The sequence below is a fragment of the Lithobates pipiens genome, unplaced genomic scaffold (assembly GCF_037356315.1).
Source record: "Lithobates pipiens isolate NorthernLeopardFrog02 unplaced genomic scaffold, aLitPip1_a1.2 Scaffold_1, whole genome shotgun sequence".
Taxonomy (NCBI): Eukaryota; Metazoa; Chordata; class Amphibia; order Anura; family Ranidae; genus Lithobates; species Lithobates pipiens.
Window position 1 is genome coordinate 215838029 of NW_027507685.1, and position 22692 is coordinate 215860720.

The following is a 22692-nucleotide window of genomic DNA, read 5'->3' on the forward strand; positions in this document are numbered from 1 at the left end:
TGCTGACACCAGGGAGACACTGGGGACAAAGCTATAAAGACTGCAAAAACTGTAGACAGGGAACAATGATGACATAAGGTATGCATTCAATTTTTTCATTTTTCCAAGGAGGGTCTAATAAACACTTTAAGTAAACAGGTGATATAACAGAGACTCTGGAGGCCGTAACTAACACTTTTGGTTAGAATAGTCCCTTCTACTCCACTCAATTGTAAAGCTGCACAGTGTGTGGTGGGCCTGTTCTAAAACTTTTATTGTTGTTTTCTAGGCTTGGACACGGCTAGAGAAAGCTGAACATGACAGAGAGGTTGCCCTGCGCAATGAGCTTATCCGTCAAGAGAAGCTGGAGCTGTTGTCTCAGAGATTTGATCAGAAGGCTGCCATGAGGGAGGCATGGCTTAGTGAGAACCAGCGTCTTGTGTCCCAGGTAGGCATGGCTTAGTGAGAACCAGCGTCTTGTGTCCCAGGTAGGCATGGCTTAGTGAGAACCATTGTCTTGTGTCCCAGGTAGGCATGGCTTAGTGAGAACCAGCATCTTGTGTCCCAGGTAGGCATGGCTTAGTGAGAACCAGCATCTTGTGTCCCAGGTAGGCATGGCTTAGTGAGAACCATCATCTTGTGTCCCAGGTAGGCAAGGCTTAGTGAGAACCAGCGTCTTGTGTCCCAGGTAGGCATGGCTTAGTGAGAACCATCGTCTTGTGTCCCAGGTAGGCATGGCTTAGTGAGAACCAGCGTCTTTTGTCCCAGGTAGGCATGGCTTAGTGAGAACCAGTATCTGGTGTCCCAGGTAGGCATGGCTTAGTGAGAACCATCGTCTTGTGTCCCAAGTAGGTATGGCTTAGAGTTTACCAGTGTCTTGTGTCCCAGTTAGGCATGACTTAGTAAAAACCAGCATCTTGTGTCTCAGGTAGGCATGGTTTATTGAGAACCAGCGTCTTGTTTCCCAGGTAAGCATGACTTAGTGAGAACCAGCGTCTTGTGTCTCAGGTAGAAAAAACACACAAAACCCCCTTGGCAGGTGAGACTTTAAAAGTGACCGGAAACAATGATTTTATATAAACGTTTATTACAAAAGTAGTCTAGTCAATAAAAAGACTTTATCATAAAGGACATCAATAGCATGAGATTATATAGATTATGATACATATACAGACACATGTAAGCTCTCTGATGAACCCGAAGTTTCCGGCTTGATGCCTTTCTTCTGGGAATTTTTGGCATACAGAGGCAGGTGTCTATTAAAGAAGCATATATCATTATATAAGCAATGTCTGTACATCCAAAATAAATAAAAGCACATAGTGGGCAGTAGAGGTCAAGTACCAAAGAATATCCGTAACCCATACAATGTAGGAACTGAGAAGGTCCCATATACCAAAGAGAACTCTGTCTCAGGTAGGCAAGGCTTAGTGAGAACCAGCATCTTCTGTCCCAGGTAGGCATGGCTCAGTGAGAACCAGAGTCTTCTTTCCCAGGTAGGCCTAGCTTAGTGAGAACCAACGTCTTCTGTCCCAGATAGGCATGGCTTAGTGAGAATCAGTGTCTTCTGTCCCAGGTAGGCAAGGCTTAGTGAGAACCAGTGTCTTCTGTCCCAGGTAGGCCTGGCTTAGTGAGAACCAGTGTCTTCTGTCCCAGGTAGGCCTGGCTTAGTGAGAACCAGTGTCTTCTGTCCCAGATAGGCATGGCTTAGTGAGAACCAGTGTCTTCTGTTCCAGGTATGCATGGCTTAGTGAGAATCAGTGTCTTCTGTCCCAGGTAGGCCTGGCTTAGTGAGAACCAGTGTCTTCTGTCCCAGGTAGGCCTGGCTTAGTGAGAACCAGTGTCTTCTGTCCCAGATAGGCATGGCTTAGTGAGAATCAGTGTCTTCTGTCCCAGGTAGGCATGGCTTAGTGAGAATCAGTGTCTTCTGTCCCAGGTAGGCCTGGCTTAGTGAGAACCAGTGTCTTCTGTCCCAGATAGGCATGGCTTAGTGAGAACCAGTGTCTTCTGTCCCAGGTATGCATGGCTTAGTGAGAATCAGTGTCTTCTGTCCCAGATAGGCCTGGCTTAGTGAGAACCAGTGTCTTCTGTCCCAGGTAGGCCTGGCTTAGTGAGAACCAGTGTCTTCTGTCCCAGATAGGCATGGCTTAGTGAGAATCAGTGTCTTCTGTCCCAGGTAGGCATGGCTTAGTGAGAATCAGTGTCTTCTGTCCCAGGTAGGCCTGGCTTAGTGAGAACCAGTGTCTTCTGTCCCAGATAGGCATGGCTTAGTGAGAACCAGTGTCTTCTGTCCCAGGTATGCATGGCTTAGTGAGAATCAGTGTCTTCTGTCCCAGATAGGCCTGGCTTAGTGAGAACCAGTGTCTTCTGTCCCAGGTAGGCCTGGCTTAGTGAGAACCAGTGTCTTCTGTCCCAGATAGGCATGGCTTAGTGAGAACCAGTGTCTTCTGTCCCAGATAGGCATGGCTTAGTGAGAACCAGTGTCTTCTGTTCCAGGTATGCATGGCTTAGTGAGAATCAGTGTCTTCTGTTCCAGGTATGCATGGCTTAGTGAGAACCAGTGTCTTCTGTCCCAGGTAGGCCTGGCTTAGTGAGAACCAGTGTCTTCTGTCCCAGATAGCCATGGCTTAGTGAGAACCAGTGTCTTCTGTTCCAGGTATGCATGGCTTAGTGAGAACCAGTGTCTTCTGTCCCAGGTAGGCCTGGCTTAGTGAGAACCAGTGTCTTCTGTCCCAGATAGGCATGGCTTAGTGAGAACCAGTGTCTTCTGTTCCAGGTATGCATGGCTTAGTGAGAATCAGTGTCTTCTGTTCCAGGTATGCATGGCTTAGTGAGAACCAGTGTCTTCTGTCCCAGGTAGGCCTGGCTTAGTGAGAACCAGTGTCTTCTGTCCCAGATAGGCATGGCTTAGTGAGAACCAGTGTCTTCTGTTCCAGGTATGCATGGCTTAGTGAGAATCAGTGTCTTCTGTTCCAGGTATGCATGGCTTAGTGAGAACCAGTGTCTTCTGTCCCAGGTAGGCCTGGCTTAGTGAGAACCAGTGTCTTCTGTCCCAGATAGCCATGGCTTAGTGAGAACCAGTGTCTTCTGTCCCAGATAGGCATGGCTTAGTGAGAATCAGTGTCTTCTGTCCCAGGTAGGCATGGCTTAGTGAGAATCAGTGTCTTCTGTCCCAGATAGGCATGGCTTAGTGAGAATCAGTGTCTTCTGTCCCAGATAGGCATGGCTTAGTGAGAATCAGTGTCTTCTGTCCCAGATAGGCATGGCTTAGTGAGAATCAGTGTCTTCTGTCCCAGGTAGGCATGGCTTAGTGAGAACCAGTGTCTTCTGTCCCAGATAGGCATGGCTTAGTGAGAACCAGTGTCTTCTGTCCCAGGTATGCATGGCTTAGTGAGAATCAGTGTCTTCTGTTCCAAGCAGTGAAAACCAGCTTCTTGTATCCTACATAATGTGTCAGGCAGAATGTATGTCTCTTTTATACATGGCTGTTCCTCACAGTTAGACTCTAGTGACTGAATTTAAATATTCATAGCTGGCCATTTGTCTCTCATTAGGATAATTTCGGGTATGACCTGTCTGCAGTGGAGGCTGCCATGAAGAAACATGAGGCCATTGAGGCTGATATTTCCTCTTACGAGGAGCGGATCCAGGTGGTGGCAGACCTGGCCCAGGAGATGGAGTCAGAGGGATATTATGACATCTGTAGAATATCAGCTCAGAAGGACAACATCCTCAGACAGTGGAACCTACTGAAAGATTTGCTGGGTTCCCGAAGAAAGAGGCTGGAACGTAACCTGGCCCTGCAGAAGATATTTCAGGAGATGGTGTACATGATTGACTGGATGGATGAGATGCAGGTGATTCTTTTGTGCTGGCTGTAGTCGCCGATTTGACATGCGATTTGACATGTCAAATCGCATGCCAAATCTCATCAATGTAAACCTACGCTGAAGAGGGGTGTCTAGATTATTTGGGAGGCCAGGGAGGGTGGACGAATTTTGCTTTTACTACGAATAAACTTGTGCTTTCAAACCACTTGTTTGCATGTAGATATACACCCTGTAAGCAAGTAGTCATACCAAACTCATAGGGGGTGATTTACTGAAATTGGGAGTGCAGAATCCGGTGCAGCTCTGCATAGAAACCAATCAGCTTCCAGGTTTTTTGTTTTTGTGAAAGCTTAATTGAACAAGCTGAAGTTAGAAGCTGGTTGGCTACCATGCAGAGCTACACCATATTTTGCACTCTCAAGCTTTAATAATTCAATACCCAAGTGTCATTTTTTATAGTTGGTGATTGCCTCTTTAGTAAAAAGGGATCTGAGTGACTCTACAGCGGCTTAATCACTTTTAGGATACTGAGAAGTGCCCCCCACGGCTCCTGACGTCGCTCTCAGTGATTACCATGCTCTCCCGTTCCTCTGGGAAGCTCGGCAATGCAGTAAATGGCCAGGATTTCTAAACTCAGAGGAAATGGAGGAACATTCACTCCCTGATCTCTTCTGTAACTAATGAAACAAAATAATTGTCGCTTCCAGTTTCAGAGCTGTTTTTTCCTGGCTGCTGCAGCCAGGGACAACTAAGCACAATCTGTGCTCCATTAGCTTCTTTAGTGAACAGGGGAGACATTGGGAGTCTAATAGACCCCTGATGTCTCCATAAAGTGTACCTGTCACCTGCCCAAAACTATCAGATGAGGGCTTGTTAGCCACTCTTGTAATAACAATAAAGTTAAAATAGAATTTTGGGCATTTACTAACTACGCTTGAAAATGCTCCCTGCCCCCTCATAACCCCTATACTAACTAACCTGTGTCAAAAAATTTTTTTTTATATACTTACCTATTCTCAGGCCGGTCCGGTCACATAATCTCCCCTGTCTTAGCCAACAATGGCTACAAGGGAGAGGAGAGAGCATTTGACAATGGCTGGTAATGCCTGAGCGGTGACATCACCCTTAAGCTTACTATGGTCCATCTGTTGTTGCAACTCCCTCCTCTCTCCTGTAGTGGCTGCTGCCTGACATAGGGGAGTCATGTGACTGGACTGGAGTGACTTGAATATAGGTAAGTATACACATCTTTCTTTCACAGGGTAGTTTGTGTAGTTGTTAGGAAGTTGGAGAAAGCCTGGAATTCTACTTTGAATAAAAAAAATATAAAAAGTAATAAAAAACTAACATTTTAATACAATAAAGTACTGTCCGTGATACATTTTTTATTTGTACTAATACAATTTTTCAGGACAAGCTTTTGAGGTATGTGCCATTTTTCCTTGGATCAGTACTGCCTTTTTTTTTTTTTTTTTATAAATTAATCTTTATTAAGTTTTTTTTCCACCCCATACAAGGAATTACCCTTAATAACAATAACATTCATACAATCTTAATAAATATATATGTTATAGAGTACAAAACACCCTTTTACTTAATCCCAAAAGGACCCACAAGGAGAGAGCAGCTAACCAGGGCTGCTTTTATTCGAGGACTATCAATCTCAGGATAAAGGGGTCCAGCTATATGTTGTAGTAGGAGGAACATAAGGTAGGTACTCCTACCCCCAATCTTCCTACATTTTATGACCTATAGTCCCTCCCCCCCCCCCCCCCCATTAACTCCCCCTAAATTTTAATTACTTGGTAGGTTACTATGTTTTCCTTTCAACCAGGGTTCCCACATTCTAATATATTCCTTGAGGTTGCGTTTCCTTACTGCTTGGACCTTGAAGAAGGGGATATACCTCGAAAGCTTGTCCTGAAAAATTGTATGTTAGTGCAAATAAAAAAAGTATCACAGACAGTACTCTATTTTCTCTGTCACAATTGCACTAATATGGCTACAATCACATCAAATACAATAAATAAAAATACTAAAAAATTAAAAGCGCCCTTGTCCCTCCACGCATACACACAAATGCAAATGCGTAGGTCCCTCACATGTATGTTAAAAAGCGATTGCGTACATGTGAAGTATTGCTGCGAACATTAAATTGAGAGCCATCATCAAGTGTCATCCAAAGTTACTCTTTATAGTAATTTTGGATGACACTTGTATTTACAATGAGCAGTGTTGATCTAGAAGAAGCCATCATTGCAAAACACGTTGATATTGTACGCTGCGTATATGTAACTGTTATCTATGTCTCAGGTGTATTCCTAGTTAATGCTTATGTTTTACATGGATTTGATGTATGAAGAGTTTAAACTGTAGCATATAAATGCTGCTTTTAAGATATTATTGTTGAATTGGTTCCACCTGGTGCAACCACAACTCCCACAGCACAAGTCTCACAACTTGTTCCCTACTTTGCCATTGAGGGGATCTCCCTTTTTTTGCTTTGGACTTTTACCACATTGTTGCTTCAGAACTAAGCGTGTTTGTATTTCACAGGTTCCGTTGTCATCTAAAGACTTTGGAAAGCATCTGTTAGAAGTAGAAGATTTGCTGCAAAAACACAGCTTACTAGAGGCCGACATCGCTGCCCAAACTGAAAGAGTTCACTCCCTAAACCAGGCAGCCCTAAAATTCACTGAATATTCAGGTAAATTCCGCGAAACATTATCATAAGTCAATTAGGTGGACTTACTTTATATAGAAATGTGGAGAAATTATCTGAATAACTTTCACTATTATGCTATTTCTAAACTGACCACATTTCATGGCTGCCAGAATACGCAATGAGTAATTCTAGGTCAGGTAGATCTCCATATTTTCTAGTTGATGATCTGTCAGTCTTTGGCCAACATAATGTGTGTCTGGTACTTCACTAGAATGATTAATTCATGATTTTACTAGCAAAACCTTTTTAGGCAGATAATTTGAAATGGAAAAATCTACTGTGTAAACGGATATCAGAATTATTATGATTTAATGCTGCACAGATTACCAGCCATGTGACCCTCAGATCATCTGCAACCGAGTGGAGCACGTCAAGAGCTGTTTGGAAGGTCTTCGCCAACAGGCAGAGAAACGTCGGGGAGAGCTGGAAGAATCCAAGCGTCTCTGGTGTTTCTTACAGGAGGTAGAGGAGACTGAGGGTTGGATTCGAGAGAAAGAACAGATTCTGTCAGTTCCACAAAGCTATGGGAAGGATCTGAGCAGCGTTCTACGTCTCTTAAGCAAACATAAGATTTTTGTGGGGGAGCTCGGAGGGAGGCATGCTATACTACAGCAGACCCTTCAAAAGGGGGAGCAGGTAAGTCATATTTTTTATTGCTGAGATCTAGCAAATTTATTGATCACCCCAATATAACTATAAGTGATATTAGAATGGTTCTTAATCAACATTTGTAAATGTGTCTGATGCACGCATAACTATATTTGCCTACCGGGCACTTTTACCCCCTTCCTGCCCAGTCCAGTTTTCAGCTTTCAGCCCTGTCGCACTTTGAATGACAATTGCGCGGTCATGCAACACTGTTCCCAAACAAAATTGTTATCCTTTTTTTGAGACACATAGAGCTTTCTTTTGGTGGTATTTAATCACCACTAGATTTTTTATTTTTTGATAAACAAATAAAAAAAGACCAAAAATTTTGAAAGAAAAAAAGTTTTTCTTATGCCACGTACACACGACCGGACTTTCCGGCAGACTAGGTCTGACTGTCTTCCAGACGGACTTTCGGTGGAGGTCCGACGGACTTCCCGAACGAACGGACTTGGCCAGACATGAACGGACTAAGTCCGTTCATTTTGAACGTGATGATGTAAACGGGACCAAACAAGGAAGTTCAATAGCAGGTAGCCAATAGCTTCCTTTGCGTCGTATTTGGTCCGTCGGACCAGCACACAGGCGAACGGTTTCCCTGATTTTAGTCCGTCGGATAGATTTGAAACATGTTCTATTTCTAGGTCCGTCTGATTTATTTTTTGAAAAACGATCGAACTAGCCCACACATGATCGGATTGTCCATTGGACTAATCCCTTCGGACCTAGTCTGCCGGAAAGTCCAGTCGTGTGCACGTGGCATTAGTGCCTGTTATAAAATTTTGTTAACTTATTTTTCTCCTATACTGATGAGGAGGATCTAATATGCAGTAGTGATGGGCACTGATATGCAGTAGTGATGGGCACTGATAGGCAGCATGGAAAGGCGGCATTGATAGGCACCGATAGGCAGCATTGATAGGCACTGATAGGTGGTACTAATAGGCACTGATAGATGGCACTGATAGCTGGCATTAATGAAAAGGCACTGATAGGCATCCCTAATGGGCACTGACAGGCATTACTGATGGACACTGAAAGGCATCAGTGATGGGTATTGATTGGCAGCCCTGGTGGGCACTATTGGGGCTGCACTGATGATCAGGACACTGATTATTGGTGCCCTGATTCTCAGTGCAGATGTCCCTACTGAGTAATACAGCTTACCGGCTCTCCTCTCCTCAGGCGCTGTCAGTGTGAGGAGAGGAATGCTAGTAACGGGCATTTCTTGTTTACACTGTGATCAGCTGTGATTGGACACAGCTGATCACATGGTAAAGAGCCTACATCATAGGCTCTTTACCATGATCGTAGCAAAAATGGGAGGACATCATATGACGACCTCCCAGAATAAGAGTGCTCTCGCCTGTCTGCGATTTTACTATAAAGAGGGCAGGAAGCTGTTAAAGTATATGGAAAACCAAAACATAAGGTAATGGAAGACCACTGTTAGTTTTTTTTATGTGTGTCTAATCAGGGAGATTTTGCTTCACTCTTGAGATACAGCAGAAAGTAAGAGAAGATTACTCCACAGTATTTTTGACAGTCACTAGAACACGTGTACATGCATAGCAAAGTATACAGTCTCGGCATGCCTTGGTGCCGGGACCAAGAAACTCCATTTGCATGTGTGAGAGTTATGGCATCCTTACATGACTGAGAACTTTGAACCTGGAAGAAGACTGGGAGAAGATGGAAGCTATGATGTGAGATAAGAACAGATATCACATCGCTGGAAGGGCACTTTGCATGGTAAGTGTGCCATGATATGAAAATACTTGAGCATAATTGCGCATTACAGCAAGACCTCTTGGGGCCCTTCGTTTTTCAGGCAGTTTTGTTCCTCTTCTAATATCGAAAAGTTGTATTTTAGTTGCTAGGGGCAACACATGCAATTCTTGTTTCTGATATTTTGAAAAAGCTCAATCTCTTCTTTCTTCAAGGTGCTCAGTAAGAGGAGAAGAGGAATGGCTGGACTTCGCCAGCGAATGCAAGAAGTAAGACAAAAATGGGAGAACCTTGAGAAAGCAGCAAATGCCCACCAATTAAAGCTCCAGGAGGCTTCCAACTTCCACCAGTTCAATGCGGACACTATGGAGCTTGCTGGTTGGCTGCAGGATAGCTATCGCCTGGTGTCCAGCGATGACTTTGGACATGATGAGTATTCCACCCAGTCTTTGGTCAAAAAGCATCGCGCAGCCACAGAGGAAATAGAGAAACACAAAGCTACTGTTCTCGGCTTGAGAAAACTGTTGTCTGAACTGGGTACTGAGTACCGAAACCAGGTGGATGTACAGATTAGCATTGTGGAGGTGGAGCAGCTCTATGGAGAGGTGGTGGAAGTTGCCACATTGAGAAGTCAGTGGCTTCAGGATGCTTTAGATGTTTATAAAATGTTTGGTGAAGTAAACTCCTGTGAAGTGTGGATCGATGAGAAGGAACAGTGGCTGGTGAAGATGGACATCCCACAGAGGCTGGAGGAGGTTGAGGTTGTCCAGCACAGGTAAGTTAACTAGTCAAGGAAAAATGTGAATTGCCTAAAGGCAGGCTGATCAGGTGGCTTCAGTACTCTATATGTCTATAGGTATTCATTCAGCAGCATGCCCCGCTATCACAAATTAATAGATGAAAATACATGAATGCAAATTATCGATAAATTAACTAAAAATAAAAGTTCATGCAAATAGTGTAAACACCCATATGATAAATCCAAATTCTGTTAAACAAAAACTTTGTGTGTCCCAGCCCTGCTTATTAGAGAAACACACCATGTATGCATACACCCAGTGAAGATGTCACCTTACCATAAGTTATGTGATGCTCTGTTAAGAGAAGTCAGGAAACGCTTGTGTAAAAAATTCCTCCACTGTGTTACAGGGTCTTCCCTTGGGTCTCCTCACACAGGTTCTCCACCATTCAGAGACCCGGGGCTTGAAGAAAAAAAAAAACAGAGCGCAAGGTTCACATAGTGTAAAATCCTTAAGGTTGTTTTATTTTGGTTAAAAGATCGGCATGAACAGGGACCACAAATCCCACAATGTAACAGGAAACAAATATGGTAATGTCACGACCTCTGGTTCCGCCCTACGTACGTTTTGTCAGAAATGACGTCATCAAGAGACCGGAAAGGCTATAAGTATACAAATTAGGAATCCTGAGCTTTCGTGAGAAAAAAAACAAATATAAAAATATATAGCATACAATTGCTACACAAGCCACATTGTAATTGAATGGAAATAAACATTTCCTTTCCCTTTCAGTCTGTAGCTCTGTATTTTTCTGTGAAATGAAATATGGCTACCTGGAAGGGTTCTGTACACAGAGTACAGAATACCCCCCAGAAATGTAATTCCTGCTTGTGTGATTGGCTTACTGGTTTTCCCAGAAGTCTGCACAGATTTTGGGGATCTCCTGCAACAAAGATGTAATTTTTAGTGAGATACTCCCAAAGGAAAATCATCTAAAGGGATGCAGACCCTCCCACTTTCTTCAATAGAGCCCTGTAAGTGCAGCAGCTGATCATTATAAAACCACTCTCATACAGATTCACTCATGGACACAGATAAACAAACCACTATTTCTTCAGAATAAAAAAAAGTGGAGTTATTCTTTATACTCCTAAATTTGAGGAATATATTGTTTTTGTGTACAATAAAATAAATTTGAGTGTATTTTCTTATTAACACACTGGATTTGATAAAAATGAATGCTTTTTTGTAGTTTTGATAGAACTGAGATGGAATAGAGCCCCTGTCAGGTTTTATTGCGTTCTGTGTTAGGGAGATTCACCCTCTCTATTTGTCCAGTTTACCATTATTATTGAAAGGGAAAGTAAAAGAATATCCCAAATTTTGTGTTGTCCCCAGAAAAGTAATGGGGGGAAATCTTCCAATGGGGACCTGGGGGGCCCCAAGAGATTAACCTAATTTGCAGGGATTTCCTCTCACTTCCTGTTTGACTATGAGGCAGGAAGTGAAGGGAAATCTCCCCAATAGGACACAGATGGTAAAAATAAAGCTTACAGGGGTTATTCCCCTACCTTACTCTATCCAAAATGAAAAAAATAAAAGTTTTGCCCATAGTTCTACTTTGTTCTGAGTGTTCTGAGTTTACACACAAATCCCGCCTGTTCTGATCTGCAAACTCTAAGGCTGCTTTCACACTGGGGCGGTATTCAGGCGTTACAGCGCTAAAAATAGCGCCTGTGTAACGCCTGAAAAAAACCGGCCCCTTTAACTCCAGTGTGAAAGCCGGAGGGCTTTCACACTGGAGCGATGCGCTGGCAGGACGGTGAAAAGTCCTGCTAGCCGCATCTTTGCAGCGGTGAAGGAGTGGTGTATTCACCGCTCCTATACCGCTCCTACCCATTGAAATCAATGGAACACCGCGGCAATACCGCCGGCAAAGCGCCGCTGCAGCGGCGCTTTGCGGGCGGGTTTAACCCCTTTTCGGCCGCTAGCGGGGCTTAAAACCACCCCACTAGCGCCCGCACACCGCCGCTAAAACGACGGTAAAGCGCCGCTAAAAATAGCAGCGCTTTACCGCCGACGCTGCTCCCGCCCCAGTGTGAAAGCAGCCTAAGATACTTCCTGATTGTGTCAATGCTTGCAAAGCCCACCCTGCTTCCTGTACATTCCTGCGGGCCAGTGAGGTGGCTCATCATGGTAATTGACCAATAGGAAAATGCAAATTAGAACAGCCTAGGAATTGGATGTAGCAGAGAGGACCTGCAGGTATGTGCAAGGCACCTCTACTTAGGCCTCATGCACACTAGACATTTTTACAGCTGCTGTTTTTGGCTTCAGGCATTTTTTTCCTGCAGCCAGTAAACTCCCCAGCATGTTATCCTATGTGTCCATGCACACACAGGCTGTGGTCAGCATTTTTGGGCTGGGACATTTTCTGGATGGAAAAAAACCCCCAGAAGTAGGTCTGAGTTTTGAGAGGGGCTTATGAGCTGTAAAAACGCTCTAATGCGGTAAAAGCAGAAAAACGAGCCTAACCTGTGTTTTTGATAATTTTTGGTCTCATAGCTTTTTTAAGAGGTGTTTTCTTGCTAAAAACACAAAAAAAACCTGGAAAAATGCTGTAAAACTTGCGTTTTTAACGTGGCAACGCTACTGGCATTTCTATAATGTCCAATGTGCATGAGGCCTTAAAGTGGAACTTTAGTCGGAAAATGAAGTTTTGCTAGATCACTTCAGGATGGCCCCTTTTGCAGGTATAGCTGTGTAAAACCTAAAAAATAAGAGCCTATACTGTATAAAATCCAGTAATGCACTCTCACCCTGCTCTGCACATGCTCAGTTGCTCTCTACATTTATCAATTTTTAGGCACTTCTGAGTTTGTAGAGGCCGATCTGCTGACAGCCTTAAAGCGGAGGTTCACACAAAAATGGAACCTCTGCGTTTCGAAACCCTCCCCCCCTCCGGTGTCACATTTAGCACCTTTTAGGGGGAGGGGGTGCAGATATCTGTATAATACAGTTATTTGCACCCACTTCCGGGCATCTCTTCCTGTCCCCCTGCTGTCTGCTTGTAAACACACGGGTCCCAGAGACAGCAGGGACCATCCGGATCGCGCATGCGCAGTAGAGAACCGGGAAGTGAAGCCGCAAGGCTTAATTTCCTGATTCCTTTACCGAAAATGGCGACGCCAGCACCCGAGAGCCGAGCGACAGATCGGCTTCGGGTTCGGACATCGTGGGCCCCCTGAACAGGTAAGTGTCCATATTTGAAAAATCAGCAGCTGCAGTATTTGTAGCTGCTGACATAAAAAAAAAGAACATTTCGGTGGACCTCTGCTTTAAAGCAGAATTAAACCCTCCTATCCTTAAGGCGGTGCTGGCGTTAGCTTTACCGCTGTGTTAATGCGGCGCTTTGGCGGTGCTTTTCAGCCAGTAGCGGGGCGCTTTTAACCCCCAAGAAGGGGTTAAGAAGGGCTTAAAAAAGCCTGTGATGAGGCACTTCTGAAGCACTTTTCAGGTGGTGCCCATTCATTCCAATGGGCAGGGGCGATGCAGGAGCAGTGTATACAGCGCTCCCAAACCGCCCAAAAGATGCTGCTGGCAGGACTTTTTTTCCCCGTCCTGTAAGTGCACCGCCCCAGTGTGAAAGCACTCAGACTTTCACACTGGGGAGGATTGGGAGGTGGTTTTCAGGCACTATTTTTAGCAATAAAATGCCTGAAAAGCGCCTCAGTGTGAAAGGGGTCTTACAGCCAAGGAAGCTGCTTTTTTGATTTGCAACTGCCATTGTGCTGCACATGTGATCAGTTATGACACCAGCCATTTGATGGTTTGACAGTTTGGTTGAGGACACAAGCAAATGTGACAGTTAGCAATCCCAGCATTGTAGGAATGTAACTATTTTTTTAAACTGTTAAATCGATGGGTTTAGTTCTGCTTTATGATTTACTGCTGTTCAGGGGCTCTGAGCTTCAGCAAAATGGCAGCCTCCAGCAAAAAGAAACGATGGAGGCAATTTACATCACACGCTAATTTTGGTAGCATACTTATTAATGTGGAATATATTTTCCTTGCCAAGGTGGATTTGATTTAAATCACTAGTAAAAAGGCTTTATTTAAATCAACTCAATTTAAATCAGTTTTTTTAAAGGGTAATTCCGCTTTCGTGGGGAAAAAAATAGCAAATAAATAAAAAATAATATAGCGCATATAATTGCGACACTAATCATGGCTACATGGAGTTTTCTGTACACAGAGTGTGTACTGACCACTCCCCAGAAACATAATTTCCTGCTTGTGTGATGGTTCACCAATTTTCCCAGAAGTCTGCCTAACATACAAGTCAAATTTCAGGCATCCCCTGCAACAAAAATGTAATTTTTAAGAATAAAAATGGCATTTTTAATCCCCTTTCACACTGGGGCGCTCAGCGAGCTGGCGGTATAGCGCCGCTATATTTAGCGCCGCTTTGCCGTTGTTTTAGTGGGGCAGTTCTAACTCCCGCTAGAGGCCGAAAAAGGGTTAAAACCGCCCGCAAAGCGACAAGCGGGTTTGGAGCACTGCCCCATTGTTTTCAATGGGAAGGGGCGCTATAGGAGCGGTAAATACACTGCTCCTACAGCGCTCCAAAGATGCGGCTTGCAGGACTTTTTTAACCATCCTGCAAGCGCACCGCTCCAGTGTGAAAGCCCTTTCAGGGCGCTTTGCAGGCACTATGTTTAGCACTTTAGCACCCGCAAAGCGCCTCAGTGTGAAAGGGGCCTTAGTGAGATACTTTCAATAGGAGCACGTCTAAAGGGATGCAGGCCCAGTGGATTTCCTCATTAGTGCTCTGCAGCTGCACACCTGACATTTAATTATGAAACCAGTCCCATTAGACCCACTCAGAGCAGAGGCACAGACAAACACAGAGGGATTTCTTCAAAAGGTAGGAATCTGCAATAACGTTTGTTATAATCCTTGCAATGTACATAGATCACCCAGAGGGGAATGTTTTTCTCAAAAAAGTGGAGTTACACTGTAAAGAGCAACTATCATCTCTGACCCGCTGTTGACTCACTGACAGTCCCATTCACTTTAATGGGATGACTGGTGATGCGGCAGTGACACAAAATGTCAGGTGCTCTTTAAATGTAAGGACTCATTCTTGCTGTTAGGTAGAATATTTAATATTTGTAAACAAAATGAAGATTTCCTATTTAGAATAATAAAGTGTCAGGTTAGTAAAACAGCGATATCAGAACCGATTCAGTTTGTAGTGCAAAAAACAATGGGATAAAGGAATATTCCTAAACGTTGTGTTATCTCATTGTTACTGTGAAATTGTGTGAATACATCAATGCAGTGCATGTTATCTCAGCTTGCAGAGCTTGGATTCATTGAATGAGTTTACCAAAAATTTAAAATATTGCAGAATATACTGTACAGCCTCATGCTACATAACTAAGCTCCATTTCATGCTGAATAAACTAAATTATTAATGTATCTTAAATACACTGAGCAAAATTATAAACGCAACACTTTTTTGTTTGCCCATATTTATCATGAGCTGAACTCAAAGATGACTTTTTCTATGTACCCAAAATACCTATTTCTAGCTAATATTGTTCACAAATCTGTCTAAGGCAGGCCATACATTGTAAAATTTTCTTTAGATTTACCTTCAACTATGTAGTGGAAGGACCTGCCTAACTGGATACAATTGAAAGTGTTGTTTAGTTTTGACCTTATATTATATGGTTTTCGGGAAATCTGAAGGAAATTTGTACAAGAAAATCGAACATGTGTGGTCAGCCTAAATTTGTGTTGGCGAGCACTTCTCCTTTGCCGAGATAATCCATCCACCTCATAGGTGTGGCATATCAAGATGCTGATTAGACAGTATGATTATTGCACAGGTGTGCCTTAGGCTGGCCATAATAAAAGGCCCTCTAAAATGTGCAGTTTTATCACACACCACAATGCCAAAGATGTTGCAAGGTTTTAGGGAATGTGCAATTGGCATGCTGACTGCCGGAATGCCCACCAGAGCTGTTGCCCTTGAATTGAAATTTCATTTCTCAACCATAAGCTGTCTCCAAAGGCGTTTCAGAGAATTTGGCAGTACATCCAACCGGCCTCACAACCACGGACCGCGTGTAACCACACCAGCCCAGAACCTCCACATCCAACATCTTCACCTTCAAGATTGTCTGAGACCAGCCACCCGGACAGCTGCTGCAACAATCGGTTTGTATAACCAAAGAATTTCTGTACAAACTGTCAGAAACCATCTCAGGGAAGCTCATCTGCATTCTCATCGTCCTCATAGGGGTTTTGACCTGACTGCAGTTCGTCATCGTAACTGACCTGAGTGGGCAAATGCGCACATTCGATGGCGTCTGGCACTTTGGAGAGGTGTTCTCTTCATGGATGAATCCCGGTTTTCACTGTACAGGGCAGATGGCAGACAGCGTGCATGGCGTCATGTGGGTGAGCGGTTTGCTGATGTCAACGTTGTGGATTGAGTGACCCTTGGTGGCGGTGGGGTTATGATATGGGCAGGCTTATGCTATGGACAATGAACACAGTTGCATTTTATTGATGGCATTTTGAATGCACAGAGATACCATGGTGAGATCCTGAGGCCCATTGTTGTGCCATTCATCCACAACCATCACCTCATGTTGCAGCATGATAATGCACGGCCCTATGTTGCAAGGATCTGTACACAATTCCTGAGAGGCTGAAAACATCCCAGTTCTTGCATGACCAGCATAATTCCCGGAATGTCACCCATTGAGCAAGTGTGGGATGCTCTGGATCGGTGTATATGACAGCATGTTCCAGTTCCTGCCAATATCCAGCAACTTTGCACAGCCATTGAAGAGGAATGGACCAACATTCCACAGGCCAAAATCAACAAACTGATCAACTCTGTGTGAAGGAGATGTTCTGCACTGGGTGAGGCAAATGGTGGTCACACCAGATACTGACTGGTTTTCGGACCCCCGACCCCCCCCCCCCCCCATACAGTAAAACTGCATATTTTAGATTGGCCTTTTATTGTGGCCAGCCTAAGTCACACCTGTGCAATAATCATGCTGTCTAATCAGCATCTTGATATGCCGCACCTATGAGGTGGATGGATTATCTGGGCAAAGGAGAAGTGCTCACTCAGCCCTGGTTCACATTGGTGCAATTTGACATGTCAAAACGGTGGCAGTTGCCGTCAGTGGCACCGTCCTAATTGGTGTGACATTGCATTTGCGGTGCCGCACCGATTTAAAAAAGTATTTTCTGTACTACTTTTTTGCGATTTCATGGTGTGATTTCCATTGATATCGGTGCAGAAACTCGCACAGATGTCTGTGAAATCGCAGCCGAAATCGGAACGGACATGCAGGAGTGAAATGGTGTGAGTTCAGCTGAACTTACACGGCTTCATTCCCGCAGCTCAGTGTGAACCTGGACTAACACAGAGTTGGACAGATTTGTGAACAGTATTTGAGAGGCACAGGCCTTTTGTGTACATAGAAAAAGTTGTAGATCTGAGTTCAGCTCATGATAAATAGGGGCAAACACAAAAGTGTTGCATTTGTAATTTTGCTCAGTGTACAAAACCATCTTTTAGATTAGATTTTTACTACAAAAGCATGTTATTAAAATAATGTGAGACATCAGAATTGCTCAGTAGACTTGTCTATTTTGTTAAAACTGCTGACCTTTCCAAATGCATTCTTTGATATTTCATAATTGGCTAGTTAGTTCTTCTCTTCCATTGAATTAGGAAGTGTAGGGGAATACAAGCAAGCTCACATCGTCCTTTTGTAACCAAGATTCTGTCTTTTGGATTTTAGGTTCGAGAGCCTGGACCAGGAAATGAACAGTCTGATGGGTCGGGTGTTGGATGTTAATCAGATAGTGCAGCAGATGCTGGAAGGGGGACATCCCAGTTCATCCGAGGTCAGAGCCTGTCAGGATCACCTAAACAGCAGGTGAGCAATATTGCATGGATGGTAAGGGTCGGTTGACACTATGACGACTTGTCAGGCGACTTAGCCGCCTGACAAGTAGCGTCCTGTTCTGTACAATGGAACGTTCTAAAAAGGTTCCTGTACGACTTTGGGGGCGACTTGCATTGACTTCTATACAGAAGTTGTTTTGCAAGTCGCCGCATCGATCGCATCTGGGTCGCCTGAGGCAGTCGCGCTGTAAGTCATGCTGCCTCAGTGTAAACCGGACCTAAGTGACTGAAGTCCAGACTTTCATCTCTTGGGCTTTTTGTACAATGTAGGGAAAATAGGTGTATAGGTGTTACAACCTTTCCACATAAAAGCTCCGCCCAGTGCTCAGACCTTGAGGCAGTTAACCCCTCCAACATACCAGAGTAAGGTAAGGGATGGCCGACACTCAGGATGACATACAAGAAAAAGTATTTCTTTATTCAGTAAACATGTACAATGCAATAAAACCACCTACGCGTTTCAGACGTTAGTCTTTAGTCTGAGGACGAACTTCCAAAATCCGTAGGTTGTTTTACAGCATTGTACATGCTTACTGAATAAAGAAATGAAAATTTTTTGGATGTCACCCCGAGTGCCGATCATCCCTTTCCTTATTTTTTGCACAATGTACCTCTGAGACAAGAGGTATTTATTTTAAGTAGAAGAATATTTGCTTGCTTTGCCCACTGTTCTCAAGCCAAAATATATGTTATACCCAGTGGCAGCTAGTGCTCAAAATTTTTGGGGGGACGCAAACAAACTGAAAAATACTGAACCCCCCAGCCCCATCAATTGCAGCTTCACTGTGCCCATCAAATGCAGCCATTGTGCCCCTCAAATGCAGCCACCGTACCCATCAATTGCAGCCATTGTGCACAACGCAGTCACTGTGTCCATCAAATGCAGCCACTTGTGCCCGTCATATGCAGCCACTTGTGCCCGTCATATGCAGCCACTTGTGCCAGTCATATGCAGCCACTAAAATAGTAATAGTAAAAAAAACAACAATTTTTAAAAATGTAGCTGTATATTTCTTGTAACTACCATAACCTACCACCAAAGAACAACCCAAAATACATTATCCTGCTCCAGATGATCACAGTATTAAGACATGTTAGCTGTTGTTTGTATCCATAGTAAAGTCCAGAAACAATAGTTCACATTTTGTTTTGTTTTTATTTATCCCACCTAAAACATATTGACACTGATATTAATAAAAAAAAAAAGTCCTGTCGATAATATACTGACCCTGATCTTTGACCCTGACCTTGACCCAAACATTAACCCTGGCACTGACCCAGACCAGATCTAGGTATTTCTTCTTTATGATTTATATTTATTTATTTTTACACACAGTTTGTTTATCTCTCTCTGCAAGTTGAGAGAGAGAGAGAGAGAGAGAGATACATGTATTTTTCCTCTCCATTCACAGAGAGAGAGAGACACACACAGGTGGGCTTCACATTGCTTGATCTATGTGATAGCCAATCAGAGGCCATCACAGCGATCAGGTGACTCGGAGCCGTTAGTACGCGACCCAGGGTGGCGCACCGCTGAGACCCCAGTATTTGTGCTGGTAGCGAACTGTGTTCCAGCACAAAGACAGGTACACATTTATGCAGCCTCATGGAAGAAAGCCCATCCAGTGAGGCCGCATACAGTATATGTGTACTCCCTTTTATTTTTTTTATTTTTTTTACATTATTTAGTACATTCAGTATGTTATCCCATCTTCCTGGCTGAAATGTTAGACAGGATGCCACCCCTTTGGTGCACAGCCACTAGACAAGATGGCTAGCTAGAAGATGGAAACTGATTAATGTAAAAAAGAAATTAGAATTCTTAAATTCTTCTTTAAATCTGAACATAGAGATAAGCATATATTTTCCAGAGTAGTGGTCTCAAAACTGTGGTCTGTGGGCTGAATGCTGTCCTGTGATTGCTGTTATCTGGCCTTTGAGGCACTATTTCTCCAACTGATGCAAGGCATTCTTCCTTCTACTGAGACCAACAACGGTGCATTATTCCTCCCACTGACACCACCAATGGGGCACTGCTCTATCCACTGACATCCAACGATGGGGCACTGCTCCTCCCAGTGACACAAATGATGGGGCACTGCTCCTCCCAGTGACACAAATGATGGGGCACTGCTCCTCCCAGTGACATGAATGCTGGGGCACTGCCCCTCCCAGTGATACCAATAATAGAACAATGCTCCTCCCAACGACACCAACAATGGGGAACTGCTCCTCCCAGTGACACTGACGATGGGGCACTGCTCCTCCCCAGTGACAACACAGATGTGTCATTATTCCTTCTACTAATACCAGTGATAGGGCACTATTCCTCCTATGGCCGACCACATGCGCTATATAATTTTGTATACTTCCACTGACCACCAAACCTGAGACATTTTCTACTCCCACTTGCCACAGTCTGGCTCCCCTATAGGCTGAAGGACAAAAAACTGGCCCTTTGTTTAGAAAGTTTGGAGACCCCTGTTTTAACCACTTCCCAACCGCCCTATAGCAGATTTACTGGTACAGGGCAGCCATTCTGTGCAGAATCATATATATATTGTGAGATTGGGGTGATTAAACTCAAGTAGCAGGTGCATTTACAATGAGCTGCGCCAGTCCAAACTGTAGTTTTAGGGCGTGGCAGCCCACTTTTATTGAGTAAAGGGAAAGTTCACTTATACACCAGTTGCCCATGCAGGGGTTTCTTCCACAGAACATGAATTAACGAAAATACCAAGCCACCTGGCTTACGTGTTGGCAGCACTGCTGCTCCTCTTACAAGTCCTTTGACTGTCATTCAGCTCCCTCGCACACTTGGCTCTCTAGCCTTCAGTTGCAGCACCTTGCACCCCTGATAGGAGATGACTTAAATCCCGGAAACCGAGACCTGCTGGCTTGTGGCTGGGTCCTCTGACCCCTTGATGAGACCTCTGTCCCGTGGCTTCTGGCTGGGGCCCCCTGACCCCGGGTGAGACCTGCTGTCTCCAAAATGAGAGCTTTAAACAATTCTCAAACCTAACTATATAATGACCCTGGACACCTGTGTGGTGAGCCTGGTTGCAGGCGTCTAGAAAAACCTGGACCCAGGATTGAATGTTCTGATTCGGGAACTACCCAATCTGGAGAGATGTTAGTTCTGAACCTTGCATTAACCCTTAATGAGACTCCTGGGTCACATTTTTCTGCGCAGTTGTCAGTTGAAGTAACGCAGTGCCGTATAAGCAAAAATTGGCCTGGTCATGAAGCGGAGGTAAATCTTCCGGAGGTCAACTGGTTAAGCAAAATCGCATGCTTTGCCAAAGTCCCAACCCTTTTCTATTTAGCAATGAAGTTGCAGCCACTGTGATTTTTTTTTTCTTAGATCTTAGATTCTTAGATTTCTTATACTTGGATCTTAGATTTCTTAGATTTTCTTAGATCTGCTTGTTGCATTTAAAACAACCGTTGTCTCTTATCAGATGGAATCGGATTGTGGAATTAGTGGAGCAGAGGAAAGAACAGCTCACTTCTGTGCTTCGTCTGCAGAATTATTTTCTAGAGTGCAATGAAGTGAAGTCTCAGATTCGTGAAAAGAGGAAAGCTATGGAGAACAGTCAGTGTGGCAGTGGAGAGTTGGGTGGGGTGCTGGCCTTGCAAAGGAAACTTTCAAACATGGAGGCAGCATTGGTGGCTTTGGAACCCAAGCTGGTCCAGCTGCAGCAAGATGCTGAAGTTCTCGCCACATGCCACCCATCTCAGGCCATGGAGGTGTTGGTACACTTTGAAGAAATTAGTGGAGAGTGGGAAGCTCTGAAGAGGACTATCCAAGGATGTGAGGACTCTCTAACAGTGGCCAGCAAGTTGCAGCAGTTTATACAAGACCTGGACAACTTCCTGACCTGGTTGGTTAAGACACAAACTGCAGTGGCTACAGAGGAGTTGCCTTCCAACCTGTCTGAGGCTGAGAGATTGTTAGGACTCCATGCTTCGCTTAAAGAGGAGATCAATAGATATGAGGAAGACTACAACAAGATCCAGGCTGTCAGTGATCTTCTGAGCCTAGAAGAGGCTGACCTTCCATACCTTTCTCTCCAACAGTGGTTGCAGAAGCTGGAAGTTGGATGGAACAAGCTTCTCCAGATGTGGGAGAACAGAAGGGAGGTCCTTGTGCAGTCCCACATCTTCCATCTGTTTTTAAGAGATGTTAAACAGGCCGAGGCTTGCTTGAACAACCAGGTGAGGTAACATTTTTTGAAAAATATGTCAGTTGTGGTTGTAAAGATTGGAAAAAAGGAAAAAACTGCGCTATGATAAAAATATTATACTAATCATCTACAATGGAACTTGGATCAGCTGTGGCTTGACTGTATTACATAATTACAGAAAAAAAAAACATGAAAAATTGAGTAAGCTGCGCTAAATCATAAACCCACATAAAATTCAATGAAGTAAAAAACATTAGACAAAATTTCAATAATAATGTGCAAAATTAGGCCTATTACCCCCAGTCCTAAAGATTAAGAGCCGGTTCACACAGCGGGCGATGCGAGGCGACACGACTCGCCTCGCCTCGCTCTCGCAAGTCGCCCCCGTTCTGTACAATGGAACCGTTCTGAGAGGAGCGACTCGAGTCGCTCCGACTCAGAAAAAAGGTTCCTGTACTACTTTTGGGCGACCTCGGGGCGACTTGCATTGACTTCTATACAGAAGTCATCTGCAAGTTGCCGCTGAGGTCGCGGCAGGTCGCGGCGAGGCAAGTCGGAGTCGCCTCGCCTCGCCTGCAGTGTGAACCGGCCCTAAGGGTTATAGGATAATTGATCACAGTGAACAACGAAAAAAGAAGAAAAAACAAAAAATCTAAAACAAAATAGTGAACACCCAATGTGTAATTATTTAAACATTTAAATTCCAACAAAGTCCAATATAGATGAGATCATCAAATCTTCTACTGTGTAGCAAGTGCTTGATCCACCACCATACAGCCAAAATTACTCCTTACCAGAATTTCATGACCCCCCACTACAGAGGGTCACCAACAGCATGTAACAATAGATA

General features: G+C 44.1%; 1 protein-coding gene across 3 annotated transcripts in view; it reads left to right on the forward strand.

Annotated features, from left to right (window-relative positions):
- Nucleotides 1–22692, forward strand: part of SPTBN4 (spectrin beta, non-erythrocytic 4) — a 275772-nt gene that overhangs the window by 39908 nt on the left and 213172 nt on the right. For 2 of the 3 annotated variants that reach the window (XM_077482455.1, XM_077482464.1), the window contains 7 exons: nucleotides 269–427; nucleotides 3534–3836; nucleotides 6366–6516; nucleotides 6857–7170; nucleotides 9126–9685; nucleotides 17489–17626; nucleotides 21117–21873. In XM_077482455.1, coding sequence (XP_077338581.1) covers nucleotides 269–427; nucleotides 3534–3836; nucleotides 6366–6516; nucleotides 6857–7170; nucleotides 9126–9685; nucleotides 17489–17626; nucleotides 21117–21873 — 2382 coding nt within the window. Of the gene's footprint in view, nucleotides 1–268; nucleotides 428–641; nucleotides 668–3533; nucleotides 3837–6365; nucleotides 6517–6856; nucleotides 7171–9125; nucleotides 9686–17488; nucleotides 17627–21116; nucleotides 21874–22692 lie in introns of those variants that run through there. The other variant, XM_077482472.1, reaches the window with a different exon arrangement.